This window comes from Sylvia atricapilla, chromosome 19, assembly GCF_009819655.1.
Source record: "Sylvia atricapilla isolate bSylAtr1 chromosome 19, bSylAtr1.pri, whole genome shotgun sequence".
NCBI classification, from domain to species: domain Eukaryota; kingdom Metazoa; phylum Chordata; class Aves; order Passeriformes; family Sylviidae; genus Sylvia; species Sylvia atricapilla.
In genome coordinates this window covers 7,429,878-7,445,579 of record NC_089158.1, presented here as the reverse complement: position 1 = coordinate 7,445,579, position 15,702 = coordinate 7,429,878, and the positions used below count along the sequence as shown (strand labels likewise).

General features: G+C 51.2%; 2 protein-coding genes across 3 annotated transcripts; both read right to left on the bottom strand.

The window, feature by feature from the left end:
• Nucleotides 1–306: 306 nt before the first annotated feature.
• GTF3C5 (general transcription factor IIIC subunit 5) lies at nt 307–7,471 on the bottom strand. Of its 2 annotated transcripts, XM_066332831.1 has the most exons (11): nt 7,270–7,462; nt 6,479–6,701; nt 6,041–6,239; nt 5,067–5,262; nt 4,644–4,748; nt 4,031–4,145; nt 3,294–3,374; nt 2,693–2,790; nt 1,983–2,065; nt 1,549–1,691; nt 307–963 (listed from the first exon to the last, which is right to left on the bottom strand). In XM_066332831.1, exons 1-11 carry the CDS (start codon nt 7,417–7,419, stop codon nt 806–808), a joined length of 1,551 nt encoding a protein of 516 aa, XP_066188928.1. In that variant the 5' UTR covers nt 7,420–7,462; the 3' UTR covers nt 307–805. The 2 variants fall into 2 exon arrangements, with proteins under 2 accessions (XP_066188928.1, XP_066188929.1); XM_066332832.1 differs by lacking the exon at nt 307–963 and having other exon boundaries at nt 1,599–1,789; nt 7,270–7,471.
• Nucleotides 7,472–8,423: 952 nt separating this feature from the next.
• Nucleotides 8,424–13,825, bottom strand: LOC136369766 (bile salt-activated lipase-like). Its single transcript, XM_066332828.1, has 11 exons — nt 13,572–13,825; nt 13,146–13,296; nt 12,559–12,681; nt 12,031–12,228; nt 11,801–11,931; nt 11,273–11,380; nt 10,939–11,056; nt 9,906–10,092; nt 9,461–9,664; nt 9,032–9,229; nt 8,424–8,681 (listed from the first exon to the last, which is right to left on the bottom strand). The coding sequence occupies exons 1-11, from the start codon at nt 13,635–13,637 to the stop codon at nt 8,477–8,479; spliced, it is 1,689 nt and encodes a 562-aa protein (XP_066188925.1). The 5' UTR covers nt 13,638–13,825; the 3' UTR covers nt 8,424–8,476.
• Between the last annotated feature and the right edge of the window lie 1,877 nt (nt 13,826–15,702).

Sequence of the window (15,702 nt, the reverse complement as noted above, 5' to 3'; positions counted from 1 at the left end):
GAAGAGTAGGTCTTACTCCTTCTGAAAAAGGAAGCTTGGCTTTCAGGTGTGCTCAGAACACACTGGGGAATGCACAAGATTCAGAAACTGCCAGTAGCTCTTTGATTTTGGGGATTTTCTTTTGGTGGGAACAATGCAGCTGGCAGTGGCCAACTTCTGTGCACCTGAAGCTCTGCCCCTCTTCCAGCTGCCTTCAGTTCTCGTTAACTGCTAGCTGGAGAAGTCAAAACAGACCTGAGAAGTGCATCAGGTAATGAGGACAACAAACACTACATCCCAGGAAGGGACTTATTCACTGACAGAAAGTGTATTTTCCTGCTGGCTTTATTTCCAAGTTGACCAGCGAGGCTCAGTGCTGAAGGTAGGGCACAATATTTTCATTCCCTCTGGACAAACAGAAAGGCAGAACCTGCCTTAGGGGGTTCCAGGAACACTCCAGGTCTGCTGCTTCTCCCAGCATCTCAGGCACCTTTTCTCCACATGGCCACCAACCTGGAGAGAGTGCACTCCCACACGTGGTGAGGTTTGGGAATGCAGCTTCTTCCATATTCTGTGTTACCAGCAGGTTTGGAGTCTGGGCTCGCTCTTGGGAGTTTTTTGAGCTTGCTTCTTAGCCAGCAATTCTGAAAATGCAGGCAGAGGCTCCCAAACATCCAGAATGCTGCCCACCAGCAGTCAGGGCAGAGAGAACAGCATCAGCTTAGTAAAAGCTCTGCTTTTCCCAGAGCCTGGTGCTGAACCCTTGGCTCTCAAGGAGCAAGAGCAGAGACAGTTCTGTCCACAGCAACCACACTGCTCTCTGAGTTCACACATAGTCCAGAATTTCTGTCTCCATTTCATTTTCACTCCCATCAGAAGGCTTGAAGTCTTCCTCCTCCTCCTCTTCATCATCCTCATCCTCTCCAGACTCATATGCCAGCTGTTCTTTGCCATTTTCACTGCTTGTTGTATTTGAGAAAAGAGCTTAAATTGGGAAGAAGGAAAGACACTGTGATTCCTCTGTCAGTGCAACCTGGGGGCATTTGCAGTTGGGTCCACAGAACATGTGAGAGGAAGGCAGCAGCCTCAGGGACACAGACAATACACTTAATAGAATCTGATCAAGCCCAGAGCAACCTGTCTCCACACTCCAGGAAGGAGAGCAGAACAGCAGCAGAGCTGCAATGCTGTGCCTCCTCTCCTGCCTCATTCTGACCTAACTCACTGGGATATTATTGCTTTGGCCCAGCATCATGAAGAAATAATTTCCTCACTTCTTGGTCAATCAATAATATCAATAAAAAGTAAAATGCCACCAATAGATACATCAGTCAGAATTAAGATCTTGATTATCACTTTGCAAAAGACATTTAAAAGCCAAAGGGCTGGCTGATACTGAGAAGATTAAATAGAAAACCTTAACTCCCAGCCATCTCTAATGCCAACCCACATTCCCACTGCACAGCTACCACACTGGAATGAGCTACATCCCAAAGAACACAGAGAGCATGCAGGAACACTTCTGCCTCAATGCCAACTACACCATCCTCATGTTCAAAGCATCCTTACCAGGTCTGGTGGATCTGATGATCTGCTTTATCATCAGGGACATGCTATCCCTCAGGTCATCACTTGTCTTGGCAAGGCACCACCCGTCCCGCTCCGTGCATTCCGACTCGGTGCCATCGTTCCGATGGATGATCTTCTGCAGGCTGAAGAGCAGCAAAAGGGAAGGAAATGTTCATCTTCTGCACTCAGATGTGAGTTTCAAATGAGACACATTGGTTTACTTCCACTTCACTTCACTGAGCTGGAATAGCACAGTTGGTTAACCGGGTAATTAACTGTCAGATGGGAAAGGAAGTTTATGTGTGAAAAGACTGCTCTGTTTTTACTGAGCAACTAAACACCTCTGACGTTCATGCTCAGGGGGAGAGGGGTGAATGGACAGGGAATAAACAACAGGCTCAGAAATCTAAGGCTCAGCTGTCAGAGTGCAGTACCTTTCCACATTTAAGTCACAGAGCTGGTAGAACATCTGTCGGTAAGGGGGCAAGGCTCCTTCTCGGAAAATGTAGATGGATTCCTAAGAGAAGGAAAGGATTTGTGTGCATTTTATGATGTAACACACCTCTGGCATAACTGAAAGTACTTTCAATAGGCTGATTCAAGAACAATGTACTTGCAAGACAAACAAGCTTTAAGGCATAGATCTGTATGTGGCAGAAGATAAAGCTGAATGAGGAATGCCCAAAAATGTCCTTGCAGGCACACCAGCACTGCTGCGCAGAGAACACACTTCACCTCTCCAACCTGCAGCTCTGTCTGCAGCCTGTCACTGCCTAGCAGTGCATCATGGGCTTCATTCTAGCAAAAAAAGAGTAAGACTCATTTATTTATTCCACCCTGATGGATTTTGCAGCATGACCTGATAAAGACATTGTGATTTTTTTGCACTTCGCTGCCCATGAAATTCCAGTTTCATCAATTGAAGCAAAATGCTCCTCACGTCTAAGATTAGGGTGGAAAGCACCAATCCCACCTTGCAGCATGTAACAAAATACACTCAGGTGCCATTTCCAATTAGGGGCTTCCCAGGCAAACCTGAGCACATTAACTCACTCACATCTGATCCCTTGATGACTGATAAACCAGGAAACATCCCTATTTCATTGAGACAATTCAAGATTTTGGTATAAAAAGTCATGCTTACCTTCAGCTTATACCTGCTGGAGGGGGGCTTTTTTGCCCCAGATGTACCAGCTGAACCCAGCCCCTGTTTCAGGTCGTGGACACTGACTGTGTGACTTCCTGAAAGGAAAACAAAGAGTCCTAATTAGGGACATCTTTCATATTGGGCTGTCACTTCTCCCTGTTAAATCAACAAGACCAGACCAACAACAGAGCATGTGCTTTGTTCATTCTTCAAAGATGTTACTGGACAGTCTCAGGAAAGGTGCTGGCTTGGGCAGCTTTTCCCAGAGTCCATTTGTTCATAATTTTAACCTTTTCTACTCTTCTTTGACACAGAAAAGAGAACTCCCCCATTTTCTCTGCACCTCAGTGAATTCTGAATTCCCAGTGTGGCTTGCAGAACTCCCTCCTGCCTGCTAACAGATATTGTGGCTCAGCCAGACTCCCACAACACCTCCCAGCAGGAGATTTTTCTCTGGCTTAACAGCAGCATTATTATAACCAGAAAACAAGCTCCAGTTTTGGCTCAGCTAAAACACACGAAGACCCTTCACCTTCTGTGACAGGATGTAGCAAGAAGAGAAGCAGAAGAGCCAGGCAGTCCTTCTGGCCCAGCATACCTTGTTTCTTGACAGTGATGGGCAGGCTGTAGTTGTATGTGCTGCGTTTTGCTTTCACAGGCATGTCGGTGGCAGCATAACCTAGAGGAGAAAACCAAAATTCAGAATTGAACTGAGAGCAAGAACTCTGCAGAATACCCCCAGCTCAGGAACACAAGGGCTGGACTGGTATGGGAAGGGCAGGCTGGTCTTTGGGATATGCTGGCTTTAGCAGGGTGGGGAGAAGAGATTAACAAACCCTTTAACTTGGAAATGTGATCTGATGTCAATGAGTGGATGCCAGCTCTGTCATGGACTTATCAGATGACATCAGAAACTCCTTTTCCTCAACTTGTCCTTTGCAAAATCAGACCAGGGAACCCCACATTCAAGGTCTGAGACCCTCAGCACCCTGCAGGAAATGCTGAGGAAAAGCTGCTATGTGAACACTAGAATTCCTGCTTGGTGTCTCCATTGAGTGAGGAGGAGAATGCTCTGCTACACCCACTTAGGCTTGGAACACATGGAAGAGGAACTCAGAGCTTAGAATGCCAGATGAGAAAAGACCTATTGCATACAATGACAGAAACTATTACAGGAGGTTTAGAAAGAACTACAGTAAGCAAGGAGCTCAAAAGGTGACATGTTCATCAGAGAAGAAATATGGCAAAAGAGTTGGAAAAATACACAAAAAGAAAAATACTACCAGGATTAACCAGAAAGCAGAGAGAGCAGCTCTGTGGCTTGGGCCCTTTTACCATATTTCATTCCACAGCGGATTCGGAAGTCCAGCACTTGATAAATCTTTGCTTCAGGGTGTTTCCTGGGGTCATACCCAAACCTAACCCATAAGCTTCTCCAAGGACCTGTTAACTGCACAAACACATGAGGGAAGATGGTTACAAAAAAGCACTACAGTGTTGCACTTTCCTTCAGTACAAAGGTCCTTGGAAAGTCCTAACATTTTCCCTCACTGCCCAAAGGTATTTGTTTTGCTAGCTCTTTGCTCACTTGCCATGCCAATATTTATACACTGAAACTTGGCAATCAAAGCATCAAAGCACAAATATTTGTGTGCTTTTACAAACCAACCTGCAAGGTCACAGCCAAGTGTTTGTCTGGAGAAATTCTGCTACCACTGCCAGGTGAACAGTCACCTGGAGTGTCTGCCTGACCTGCAGAGGTGATCAGAACCTATGGAGCAAAGAGTCACTAAATCCTCCTTGGCTTCAACTTTGGCTCTAAAGCATTTCCTTCCCTCTGTCTCTTCACATTAAATTAAGCTCAAGTGCTTAGTGGCAGGACCTCAGAAGTGGTAAAGGACCAGAATGAGGCAGGTGATGCCCCCTTGCTCACAGATGCACCACTCACCATGTAATAGGCCAAATATGGCAGCAGCACCTTCAGCTTGTCTGGATGGACACTGATATTGGCTTTCACTGCGTTCCGAGACCACACGGGACGCACCTCAAAGAGCTGAAATAACACACAACAGGGGGAAAGGGTTAGCCAAGGCAGAGCAGCTTTCCAAGTGGACTCAGATCTGTGTCAGGGCCTTTGGCCCTCAATATGAGCTAGCGGATGGTGATGTGAGAGCTCATGGCTCCCAAAAATGGGCTTAAAGTTGGCCCTTTAAAGCTTGACTTGCAGAACTGAAATAAATACAAGTGTCAGTAGCATCTACTCACACCTCTATCAGTGACTTTCAATTACCAGGAATTTGTGGGGGAAACTGCACTTTTTCCTCCCCAGCTTGCTGCAGGACAGTGCTCAGACCAAGAGTAAAGCACGCACCTTTCTCAGCTCTTCCTCCACCTTTTTATCCACAGGATTGGTGCACACTTTCTTCCAGTTCTGTACAGCAGCATCCAGTGGTTTAGTTGGGATTTCTTCATCATCAAAGTTGACAAAGATGGCATTGTGTGGGCGCCGGGCCCTGCTGAGGCCAATCAGGTTCTCCCCAGACACCTGAGGGTTGTTGTATCCCTCTCTAAGGAACAGGGAAAGACAAAAGAGACTCAGCTGGGTGAGCAATGGGTTGCTTTAACTTTGGCCCAACCTCCCTTGATTACAGACTGGTACCATAAAAAACTCTCATGGCATCGCTGAAGAAAGAAAATTTAAATTTAAATAAACCCTAAAACTTCCAAACTACATCCACTTGCAAACTGACAGAGGAGCTCTGCACTGGCTGGCAGAAAACTCTCTGGCACCTGGGACTGGTCTCTGTGGAATGTGGTGGCAAGGCTTCTCCCTCTTCTTTTACTCTCCTGGAGCTACTGCAGATACTCAGTGGGACAAGGACAAAACAAGAGGGAACTGCACATACCAACTCAATCTGGAAATTGCTTTTGCTTTCAAAAGTGCCGGTGAAGGCCAACAGCGAGAAAATGAAAGATGTTTCTTGTGGGAGATCTCCCAGATTGTTCTCCTGGCAAAACCAGTTGGGACCAGGAAGGCACAGGACCACATGGCACCAATCCTTGGAAACCCTGTCCTTGGATCCAGCCCTCTGGAAGCAGGCTGGAGCTGTGCCCTGCATCCCATACTGTGTGAAGTGAGCTGGGAGAGGCATCATCTTCTCCTCATCCCCAGCTCCCTTCACCTGGCAAATCCTCAAGTGAAATTTTGCTGAGGTTGCCACTGCCAGGCAGTTTCTGGTGTTTTTTTGCCTCTGTTGTGCCAAATCAAGAGGGATAAAACAGCACAAGGCAGCAAATTAAAAGGGTGGAATACATGAAAGATGCATCATAAGGAAAGGCACTGACCTGTGCTGTATGTCTGGGCGATAAAAATAGTCCACAGGAGTGTCCAGACGTGAGAAAATGGGTGGTGGGATGTAAAGAGGTAAGTCCTTATTGAAAAATTCTTCCTTCTCTGGTTTGAGCATCAGGACTTTGTCATACATGGAGGTTTGTTTGCCATCAGGGCCAGAGTGCATTGCCAGGTACTGGAAGTCAGACATTCCTGTAAGAAACAAAACGTAAAACATTGTGAAGTTTGTTGTGAATTCAACCACATTTCTCACACTCAACTTTCAAGAGCAGGAGTCTGAGAAGTTGATGCAAAGATTTATCCAGCAAGGAGGCTGCAACAACAGGACACTTGATTTTCCTTTCAGCCCTCAACTGTTTAGGGGGAAACACTCCCCTTTCCCATCAAACACACTCATCTCTAAGCCATGTGCACACAGTCCCAAGGGTTACCTTGAAATTTGTAAACAGTGGTGACAATCCCAAGAATCTCCATCTCAAACTGGACTTCTGGCTGCATTTGTTCCTCAGCATCCAACTGCTGCTTCTTCTTAGTCCTCCTCCTGACCCTGAGCAGCATGGTGGAGGTGGGGAAGCGGTTGGCACACACGGGGTGACAATAGGGGTCCTTGGGGCGGAAATACAGCTCCAGCCTTTTGGCAGGGTCGGCGTAGATCTGTCAGCAAAGAGGGGCCACAGCTCCTGTCAGCATCCCACCCACACAGCCCTGGGCCAGCCCCACACTGCCAGCTGTGCCCCTCACACAGCCTCAGGGGGATCATTCCTGCCCCACCGACACCTGCAGCACATCACAGGGGTGTGCTCCCATCCTGGGTATCAGGAAGAAATAAATTAAAAGTATATCCTGCACATGAGGAAGAAATTCTTGCCTGGGAGGGTGGGGAGGCCCTAACACAGGTTACCCAGAGAAGCTGTGGCTGCTCCATCCCTGCAAGCGCCCAAGGACAGCTTGGAGCAAGCCAGTCTAGTGGAAGGTGTCCCTGAACGAACTTTATGGTCCCTTTCAACCCAAACCATTCCATGATTTTAACAGACACCGCCTGAATCCCTGCTCGGGGACAGAAGGGAAACGCCATCACCCCCAAACCACACATGGGCCCTGCCTGGGGACATGCTGGGCTGGGACGACTCACACAGAGGGTCCCATGTGGGGGCCCGCCCCGGCCCCCTCCCGTCCCCATCCCTTTGCCCAGGGAGCTCCCACACCCCCCGGGCCCCCTCACCCGCGACACCCCCTGCTCTCCTCCCAGCGTCCTCAGCATGGCCCCGACGTCCCGGACGAGTCCCGGGTACTCCACGCACACCAAGCGCGGGGTGCGCGGCAGCTCCAGCACGGCCGAGCCCCGCGGGCCCCGCTGCCGCGCCGCCGCCATCGCTGTCCCGCCGCTCGCTCCCGGCGCCGCCCCGCGGGCCGCGGCACGAAGGTTCCGCCGCACAATGGTTCCGAGGCCCGCGCTCGGCCTGAGGGGGCTCGGCTTGAGGGCTCGGCCTGAGAGGGATCGGCCTGAGAGGGCTCGGCCTGAGGGGGCTCGGCCTGAGAGGGGTCAGCCTGAGGGGGCTCGGCCTGAGAGGGGTCAGCCTGAGGGGGCTCGGCCTGAGAGGGGTCAGCCTGAGGGGGATCGGCCTGAGAGGGCTCGGCCTGAGGGGGGTCAGCCTGAGGGGGCTCGGCCTGAGAGGGATCGGCCTGAGAGGGGTCAGCCTGAGGGCTCGGCCTGAGAGGGGTCAGCCTGAGGGGGCTCGGCCTGAGAGGGGTCAGCCTCAGGGGGATCGGCCTGAGAGGGATCGGCCTGAGAGGGATCGGCCTGAGGGTGCTCGGCCTGAGGGGGATCGGCCTGAGAGGGGTCAGCCTGAGGGGGATCGGCCTGAGGGGGATCGGCCTGAGGGGGATCGGCCTGAGGGGGATCGGCCTCAGCTCATCCTCGGCTCATCCTGCCCTGCTCGGAGCTGGGGCTGCTCGGCCCAGCTTGTGACCGTCAACAGATGCAGAATCACCTCACCCGTGTGCTATTTTGTGTGTTGTTTTGTCCCTGTCCTGCCTGGACAGTGAAGGAAAACAACCCTAAGCTGAGCAAATGCTTGCATGCACCCGTACCTGTCTCTGATCATGCAATGAGTCTGGTGCGAATTCTCATTGAAACAAGCTTTTGCTTCCTAAGAGCTTCAGCCTTGATCTCAGCAATGTTTAATGCCACAAAAGGTGGCAGATGAAGGATAGGAAGGACAGGGTGAAAACATAATTTTGAGGCAAGGACAACTTGTCCAGGAGTGACTGTCACAGCCAGGAGAATGCGCACTGCCCACAGGATGTCCCACCCTGCCTGACCTTGACATGAGCAAGGAAACTCTGCCACAGAAACACACAGAGAAACACAGTCACTCAGTTGCAAACAGGCATTTAATGATCTCACAAAGCTGGGTTTATCTTAAGCTTCAGAACAGTAACTCCGCCTGGGAGATGTTGGCAACCTGTGGCAGCTTCAGATAGACTGAGTTCCAGAAGGTCACAAACCGGGATCTCAGGTCCTGCTTCACAGACTTCTTGTTCAAATTGTTGTTGATTTCCAGGTAGTACTTGCCCTTCTCGGTGTAGGCTGGCCAGGAAACGGGCACATCCGAATACCCTTCGTTGGGATCACTGGGGGAAAAGGAGACACAGGGGCTCAGTTTTGAGGTTTTTCACAGGAACCCTGTCTGCTCAAGTGAGGCTTTTAAGTGAGAGGAAAGACGGAATCTGACAGTGGGACAAGTAACAAGAATTCTGCCTGCTAGAAGTGACTTGATGACACAGTCTCCTCCCTCCATCCCCTCCACCATCATCCCAGCTTCACACAGGGACTTAACTTTTATGTGAACATCAGGATTCAGGAATAAGAAATACAGACATGGAACACCCTGATATTGGGAATGATCTTTAAAACTTGCTGGACAAAAACAGCAGGCTGAAGGGCTGCATCAAGCCCCAAATGTGGAATGGGAATCACTCACCCAGTCCTGGCAAAATTGGTCCAGTAAGCAATCATGGCCTTTGAGACAGTCCTGTGCTTGGGCCAGTAGCCCAGGGGGGTGGCAAAGGGCTTCCCAAACACGTACTGCAGGTCATCAGCATGGTCTGCCCCGACCCAGCTGGGGTAGACGGGCATGCGGGACGGCTGCGAGAACACGTAGCTGTAGGTCTTGCCACTCCTGGGAAATACAAGAGACTGGCTGAGCAAGGAGAAAGCAGAGAAAGGGCTGCAAATTCAAACCAGCCCTCCAAAGACCATCAGGGACAGAGATTCAGTCTTGCAAGATGCTCACACGCATCCACTCCTGTGGTATCAGGAGAAAACAACCTGAAGCCATTTTCAACTCCCCTTCCTAATTCTCAGCCTACCCCTCCTGCACCTGCAACATCCCCAGGCCCGAGCTGCTCACTTGGCATTCTGCAGGTGCAGGTCCAGTGCCAGCTGGGTGGGAATCAGGAAGATGTAGTCAGTCATCAGCTCCACCACTGTCTTCTTCACCACCTCCTGATCGGGTTTGTCACCCCAGCTCTGTGTGTAGATGTTGAACGTGGCGTTGGCTCCAGCCTCGCCCCTGTCCACGGTGAGGCCTTTGACCAAATTGTAGACCTCGTCACTGAAAAGACAAGTGATATTCATTAATCACTGACCAGCAACTTCAGGTAGGACAGGGATCTTGCCTGATCCTTTCTCTTGATCAGGAGGCTCTGGACTCGGCAACAAAAGGCCTGGGCACCCAGGCTTGGAGTGACATGCTGCTATGAAGGCCATGCCTTGTCCCCAAGTCTAACTCCTTGGGGGAGCTGCCTAAAGAGCAGCTGTGTCCTGTTGAGGGTTTGAAGGGATGTGTCACTCACGCAGTGACTTTCACCAGCGGGCGGTTGATGGCGGGTAAATCCACTCCAGCAAAGAAGTGTCCATCCATGTCATTGACCCCGGCCACGTAGTCGATGTCGGCAGCGTTGGCAAAGAGGTTCTCTGGCTTGTCTGGGAGGAAATCCCCATCAACAACGGGAGAGAGGGCGAGGGTGTGCACCAGGGGCACTGCAGGAGACAAGAGTGGAGTCTGTTAGGAGGTGAGGAAACACACATGTGTGGTCTGGTGTATGCCGTGACTCAAAGAGCTCAGGAACAAACAGGTTGAGGTGAATGGCATCTTGAGCAGTGTTTTCAGTATGGGCAGGAGGTCACCCAGATGCAGGGTAAACTTCATGGGTATGGCTGAAGGAGAAGAGCAAGTGATCTGCTACCCAAAACCCACATGGTAACCTCCACAAATCCTTTCCCTCTGCAAATCCCTTCCCAACGATCTCAGCTCAAGATCGGAAAGAGCTGAAATTCTCACCCCAACTATACAATCTGTCCGATTGCCAGGACAGCGAGCCCTAGAGTGTGCAGTTGCACAGCAGTATTTTGGCCACTCTCTGTTTTGACCGAGGCTAATTTCTGTGCTTGGTCATCAGGAGCACCAGGAGAATCTTCTCGGGAAATGGATCCCCACAGGCACAAAAGCAGCAGCGTTCCTGCACTCCACCCAGCGACTCAAATAGAAATAGCAGGAATGTGATCTTGCTTTTTTGTTTACAAGCTGTTTTCTGGGATTGCTCTTGCTGCTTTCACAGAACAAGAAGCCCAAAGAGTTGAGGCCTGAAGCCAAGGCAGGGTATTGGATAATCCCCCTGCCACTGCTGCCACTGCATGATGGGCAGTGTTCATCTGGTGCAATGTTAATTGACCTACAGAAAGGTGACTGCAAGAGCTCTCATTGATGTCCCTTTTCTGATGGACACAAGCACTGCTTCCACACTCCTGCCAATTCCTCCAGAGCCCTGCCAAGAGCTTGGGCAGCCCACGGTGGCTGATGGACCACATCATGGGCTGGGCACTTACTGGGCAGGTTGACGAGCTGCAGGTGGTAGGCCAGAGTCAAGGCTTTGGGGTCAGAGCTGCGCAGGCAGCTGGCCAAGATGGTGGTGTTGTCTGTGGAGCAGCCCACCTTCGCTCCAAGCTGTGGGAGAAGAGAGAGAAACATCCCAGTGTAAGCTCCCAAAGCCAGGGGTTATTCTTATACAGACAGAGCTGTGGGTTGGTTTTAATCTCAAAGCAGCAAATTTCCACAGCTCTGCTGGGCACAGCTCTTGGACAATCCCTTCTGAGACACGCTCTCCTCCAGGGGAAAACTTTTATGGTCTTTATTGTCCTTCAGGCATGACTTGCACGTTACCTTTTTGGCCCAGAGGAGCGGGTCCCTCTGGATGGCCCAGCTGCAGACCCCGACACCGCTCTGGCTGATGGCTCTCTTGAACAGGCCCTTGTTCTTTGGGGACAGTGTCTGGAGGGAAAAATGGAAACAGGAGGGGTTTGGTACAAACTCCTGAGAAGAGCCTGGGCTGCCAAACCAGCTGGATGGCCTTGTGGGTTGTGCACCTGTCCCAGGGAAAGCTGCCAGGTCCTGTGCTGTTCAACAGTGCCAGGAGGTAAAGTTAAAAAGCAAGAAGTTTAGAGAAGCAGAGGAGAGGGACATGGAAAGTAAAGGCTGTTTTCCCACAGGATCCGTGGCTGCAAGGGTGGGACTGGTGAAGCTGAAGAAGGAGGAGCAGCTACAAAGCACTGAGGCTGAGCTTTGCTGTCCTGGCCAGGGCAGCACGTTCATGAGGCAGCAGGTGAGGAGGAAAGCAGAGGAGTGCCAAGGGGTCCCCCTCTCCCATTGCCAGAGAAGGGGCTCTGCTCAGAACCAACAATGATCATTCACCTGCAGGGAGACACTGGTGGCACCGGCCGATTCCCCAAAGATGGTGATGTTGTCTGGGTCGCCCCCAAAGGCCTTGATGTTCCTCTTCACCCAGGCAATGGCCATGTGCTGGTCCTTGAGGCCGTAGTTCCCTGAGGGACAGACAGCACCCGGCAGTGAGCAGGGGCACAGCAGAGCTGTCCCTGCCCGGCGCCCGGCACAGCGCCCCAGGGAGGGATCCGCTGCGGTACCTGGCAGGTTTTCGTCCCCGGTGCTCAGGAAGCCCAGCGGCCCCAGGCGGTAGTTGAGGGTCACCACGATGACGTTGCCCCGCACGGCGATCTCCTCCCCATCGTACAGGTAGTTGTCCAGGAAATTGGCTCCCTGGCTGCCTCCGACCAGGAAGGCGCCGCCGTAGATATAAACCATCACAGGCAGCTTGGTAGAGACTGGCAGGAGAGGAACAGGAGCAGAGTGAGCTCCCGCTGAGCTGCAGCCTGCTGCCCTCCTTCCCCTCATCCCCTCCCTGAGCATTGTCCTGGGAAGGAGCTGGCTTGATGCTCTGCCAGAAAATCAATCCTTGCTCTGCTCAAGAGGCTGACCCTCCCAACAGGGTGAAGGTGAGGGACAGTGTCTGACACAGTTCCCACCTCTCTCCCTGAAAATCACTGCTCAGCACCAGCCCACTATGGAACACAAGTGCTGAGAGAGGCTCCAGTGCAATCTGTGCACACAAGGCAGGCGGGAAAGTCCATGCCAGGTCCCTGCCAAGCACATACTCTGTCTCCTCCCTTGAGGGATCCAGATGTTCAGGTAGAGGCAGTCCTCGCTCCCACGGATGTCAGTCTGTGTCAGCTTCATCTGCACACAACGATTCTTGAATTCTTTGGTTTTCAGTGTTCCTAAGAGGAGAAAGGGGAGACAGCATGTCCAAGTTAAGGGCATCAGCTCCATTCTCTGGTTGCACGATGTGTGCTCACCCATCCTGTCCTCTCTGAATCCAGTGCAGTGGCAGCAGAGCTTCCCTGGTCTGAGGGAATGACAGACTGGGAGACTTTCCCTTATAAACTAGCTCTGAACAGCCAAGGCATGGGGAGAGCAGGTGCAGCTGCCATGCTTCACTTTTGTTACTTCCCCGGGTTACTTGAGTTTTCTTGGGAACATTTAGGCACAAACTCTCAGACCCTTCAGGAGACAAAGAGCTTTCTCTTGGCCCCACTTAGTAGATAAAAGCAGGGGAGAACATCTTAAGGTTGCAAAAAAAAAAAAAAAAAAAAAAAAAAAAAAAAAAAAAAAAAAAAAGACTAAAAGAGAGAGAAGCAAGAGTAAAACACCACACCAAAAGCATTCAAAAGTTGGATCTTACCATCCCAGCCTGGATGAGGTTCAGGGTCTTCCAGTCTCTTTGGTGGGGCAGCAAAGGGAATCCCTCTGAAGATGTCGACATAGCCCTCAAAGAGTCCCAGTTTCTTACTTTCGCCTTCCACAAATCCTCCCTCGGTGAGCACCACACCCAGCTGCAGGTGGTACCATGGAGAAGAGACAATCCATTGCTCTGTCCTTCATTACTCTGCCTTCCCCCATTTCCACACATTCACATCCCGCCCTCCCTGTCTGTGCCCTTGGTCCCTTGTGCAAAGCCCCTGCTGGCACTGGAGCTGTGCCTGTGCAGGTGTCCCACAGGTGCCCTTTGGAGCAGCCAGGCAGCAGCAATTTCCCCACAGTCCCAAAGAGAAATGACAGAAGGAGAAAGGCTCCAGCCTTAGGCTGCAAACCCAGTCTTTGTACTCACAGTTGCAGCCCAGGCTACTCCGAGGTAGGAGCACAGGGCCAAGCCCAGGATGTGCCAGCGAGCCATGGTGAGGGCAGCCCTGAGGGGACAGTCCCAGCTGCAGGGCTCTGTTTATATAGCCACGAGTGCAGGTGTGTGCCAATGCCATGGGGCAGGCTTGGCTCGGAGCTGAAGCAGGGTGGCCTCCACACCCCTGTCCTTCAGTAGCCCGAGGCCAGTCCGTGACTCATGGGCATGGCTGTGTGAGAGTCCTGCAGGTGCTGCTCCTGTGGGCTGGAGGCCAAACCAAAGGAAATTGATCAGTCCAAGAAAATTCCACAGAAATTCAACCCAATGGCGTCTTCAGAAGCCTCATCAAAGCACAGGTGTCTGAAATCAGATTAAGCTGTGCTGTAAAACGTATTATCTATGTTCTCATAGCAAGGCTACGAGAAGCCTTGCACTTGTTACATGCTTGGGGAATGTAAAAGATTCAAAATTACAACAATCCTTGAAGGTGATTCCGTCCAACAGCACTCGGATTGCTCACTGAGTTCACACATAGTCCAGAAGTTCTGTCTCCATTTCATTGGCACATCTATCAGAAGGCTTGAAGTTTCCTCCTTCCTCATACTCTGCAGGCTCATGGAAGCTGCCCTTTGTCATCTTCACCACTTGTGTTTGTCAGAGAGAGAGAGGAATGCACAGATACAAACAATAGCTTTGATATTTATCTCTAAGAGTAAACTCATCTCTCAGTGTGAAATACCTTTCCACATTTACCCATGGAGTTGGTAGAACATCTGTTGATAAGAGAAAGCAAAGAAGGAAAGGATTTATGTATTTTATGGTGAAATTAGAGTCTTCATAGGAGCATGCAAAAATGGAATATGTGTTCCAGATTTCTAAAAAGGGAAATCAATGTGTATCTATAACTTTGGGTTGCTTTAACTTTGGCCCAACCTCTCTTGATCACACACTGGTACCATAAAAAACCCTCATGGCACCACAGAAGAAAGAAACTTTTTGAAAATCTATTCAAAGCTACCTGCAGTTGTACATGGAGAGGGGAGCTCTCCCCTGGCTGGTAGAAAACCCACCAGCACTTGAGACTGATCTGTTTGAAATGTGATGGCAAGGCTTCTCCATCTGGATTTGCTCTCCTGGAGCTACTGCAGATACTCAGTGGGACAAGGACAAAACAAGATGGAACGGCAGGTATCAACTCAATCTGGAAATTGCTTTTGCTTTAAAAAGTGCCGGTGAAGGCCAACAGCGAGAAAATGAAAGATGTTTCTTGTGGGAGATCTCCCAGATTGTTCTCCTGGCAAAACCAGTTGGGACCAGGAAGGCACAGAACCACATGGCACCAATCCTTGGAAACCCTGCCCTTGGCTCTCCCAGTTTGTCCTTCTGGCAAAGCCAACCAGGGCCAGGAACGTATGGCACCAATCCTTGGAAACCCTGCCCTTGGCTCCAGCCCTCTGGCAGGAGGATGGTTCTACTGCAGGGGCTGCCTGACTCTGGCTCTCCCAGGGGTGGGCTCTCCATCCTCCAGCCTCTGTGCCTGGAGAACCTCAACACGCACATACCAGGGTCCCACTCCCTGTGACACCCTGTGCTCTCCTCCCAACATCCACAGCACGGCCCCAGTGCCCCACACCAGCCCCGGGCTCTCCCCATCAGCCAGGCCTGTGGAGCAGCTCCAGCGCAGCTGAACCCCTCTGCTCTCCCCACAGGGCCTGGACAGGAGGCCGGGTCCACTCTATGGTGTGTGGATGGTGACATGTGGTGGACAAGGTTTGTGGAAACCTGTGCTCCTTGTCCTGCTCTGCTCAGAGCTGCAGCTCCTCAGCCCAATCCAGCTCAACCTCTGCCCTAAAACCAGTGGAGGATCACTACCCCCATGGATTTATTCTGCCCCATCAGTTCCTGAGCAATGTCAGTGCAGGATAAACAACAGGCCAGGACTGGTTTGCATTCACCTGTTGCAACTGTAGGACTCTAGGATCTGGTTGGCAGCAGCAAGAACCTTGATGGTGACAGGGGGAAATCCAGAGCACAGGTCAGGACTGGGGCTCTCCTGCCTGGGCTCACAAGGGCAATGAGGGAAAACAACCCCAGGGCCAACAGCTGGCTGAGCAGGGAGAGA

Excerpts from the sequence above, each read along its gene's own strand:
- GTF3C5 (XM_066332831.1), bottom strand. The coding sequence starts at position 7,419 with ATGGCGGCGGCGCGGCAGCGGGGCCCGCGGGGCTCGGCCGTGCTGGAG. Across the intron at positions 2,066-2,692 it reads CCAGCAGGTATAAGCTGAAG|GAATCCATCTACATTTTCCG; the intron begins GTAAGCATGACT and ends TCCTTCTCTTAG. Across the intron at positions 964-1,548 it reads CATCAGATCCACCAGACCTG|CTCTTTTCTCAAATACAACA; the intron begins GTAAGGATGCTT and ends TCCCAATTTAAG.
- LOC136369766 (XM_066332828.1), bottom strand. The coding sequence starts at position 13,637 with ATGGCTCGCTGGCACATCCTGGGCTTGGCCCTGTGCTCCTACCTCGGA. Across the intron at positions 12,682-13,145 it reads ACCTCATCCAGGCTGGGATG|GAACACTGAAAACCAAAGAA; the intron begins GTAAGATCCAAC and ends TTCTCCTCTTAG. Across the intron at positions 11,381-11,800 it reads CCACCAGTGTCTCCCTGCAG|ACACTGTCCCCAAAGAACAA; the intron begins GTGAATGATCAT and ends TTTTCCCTCCAG.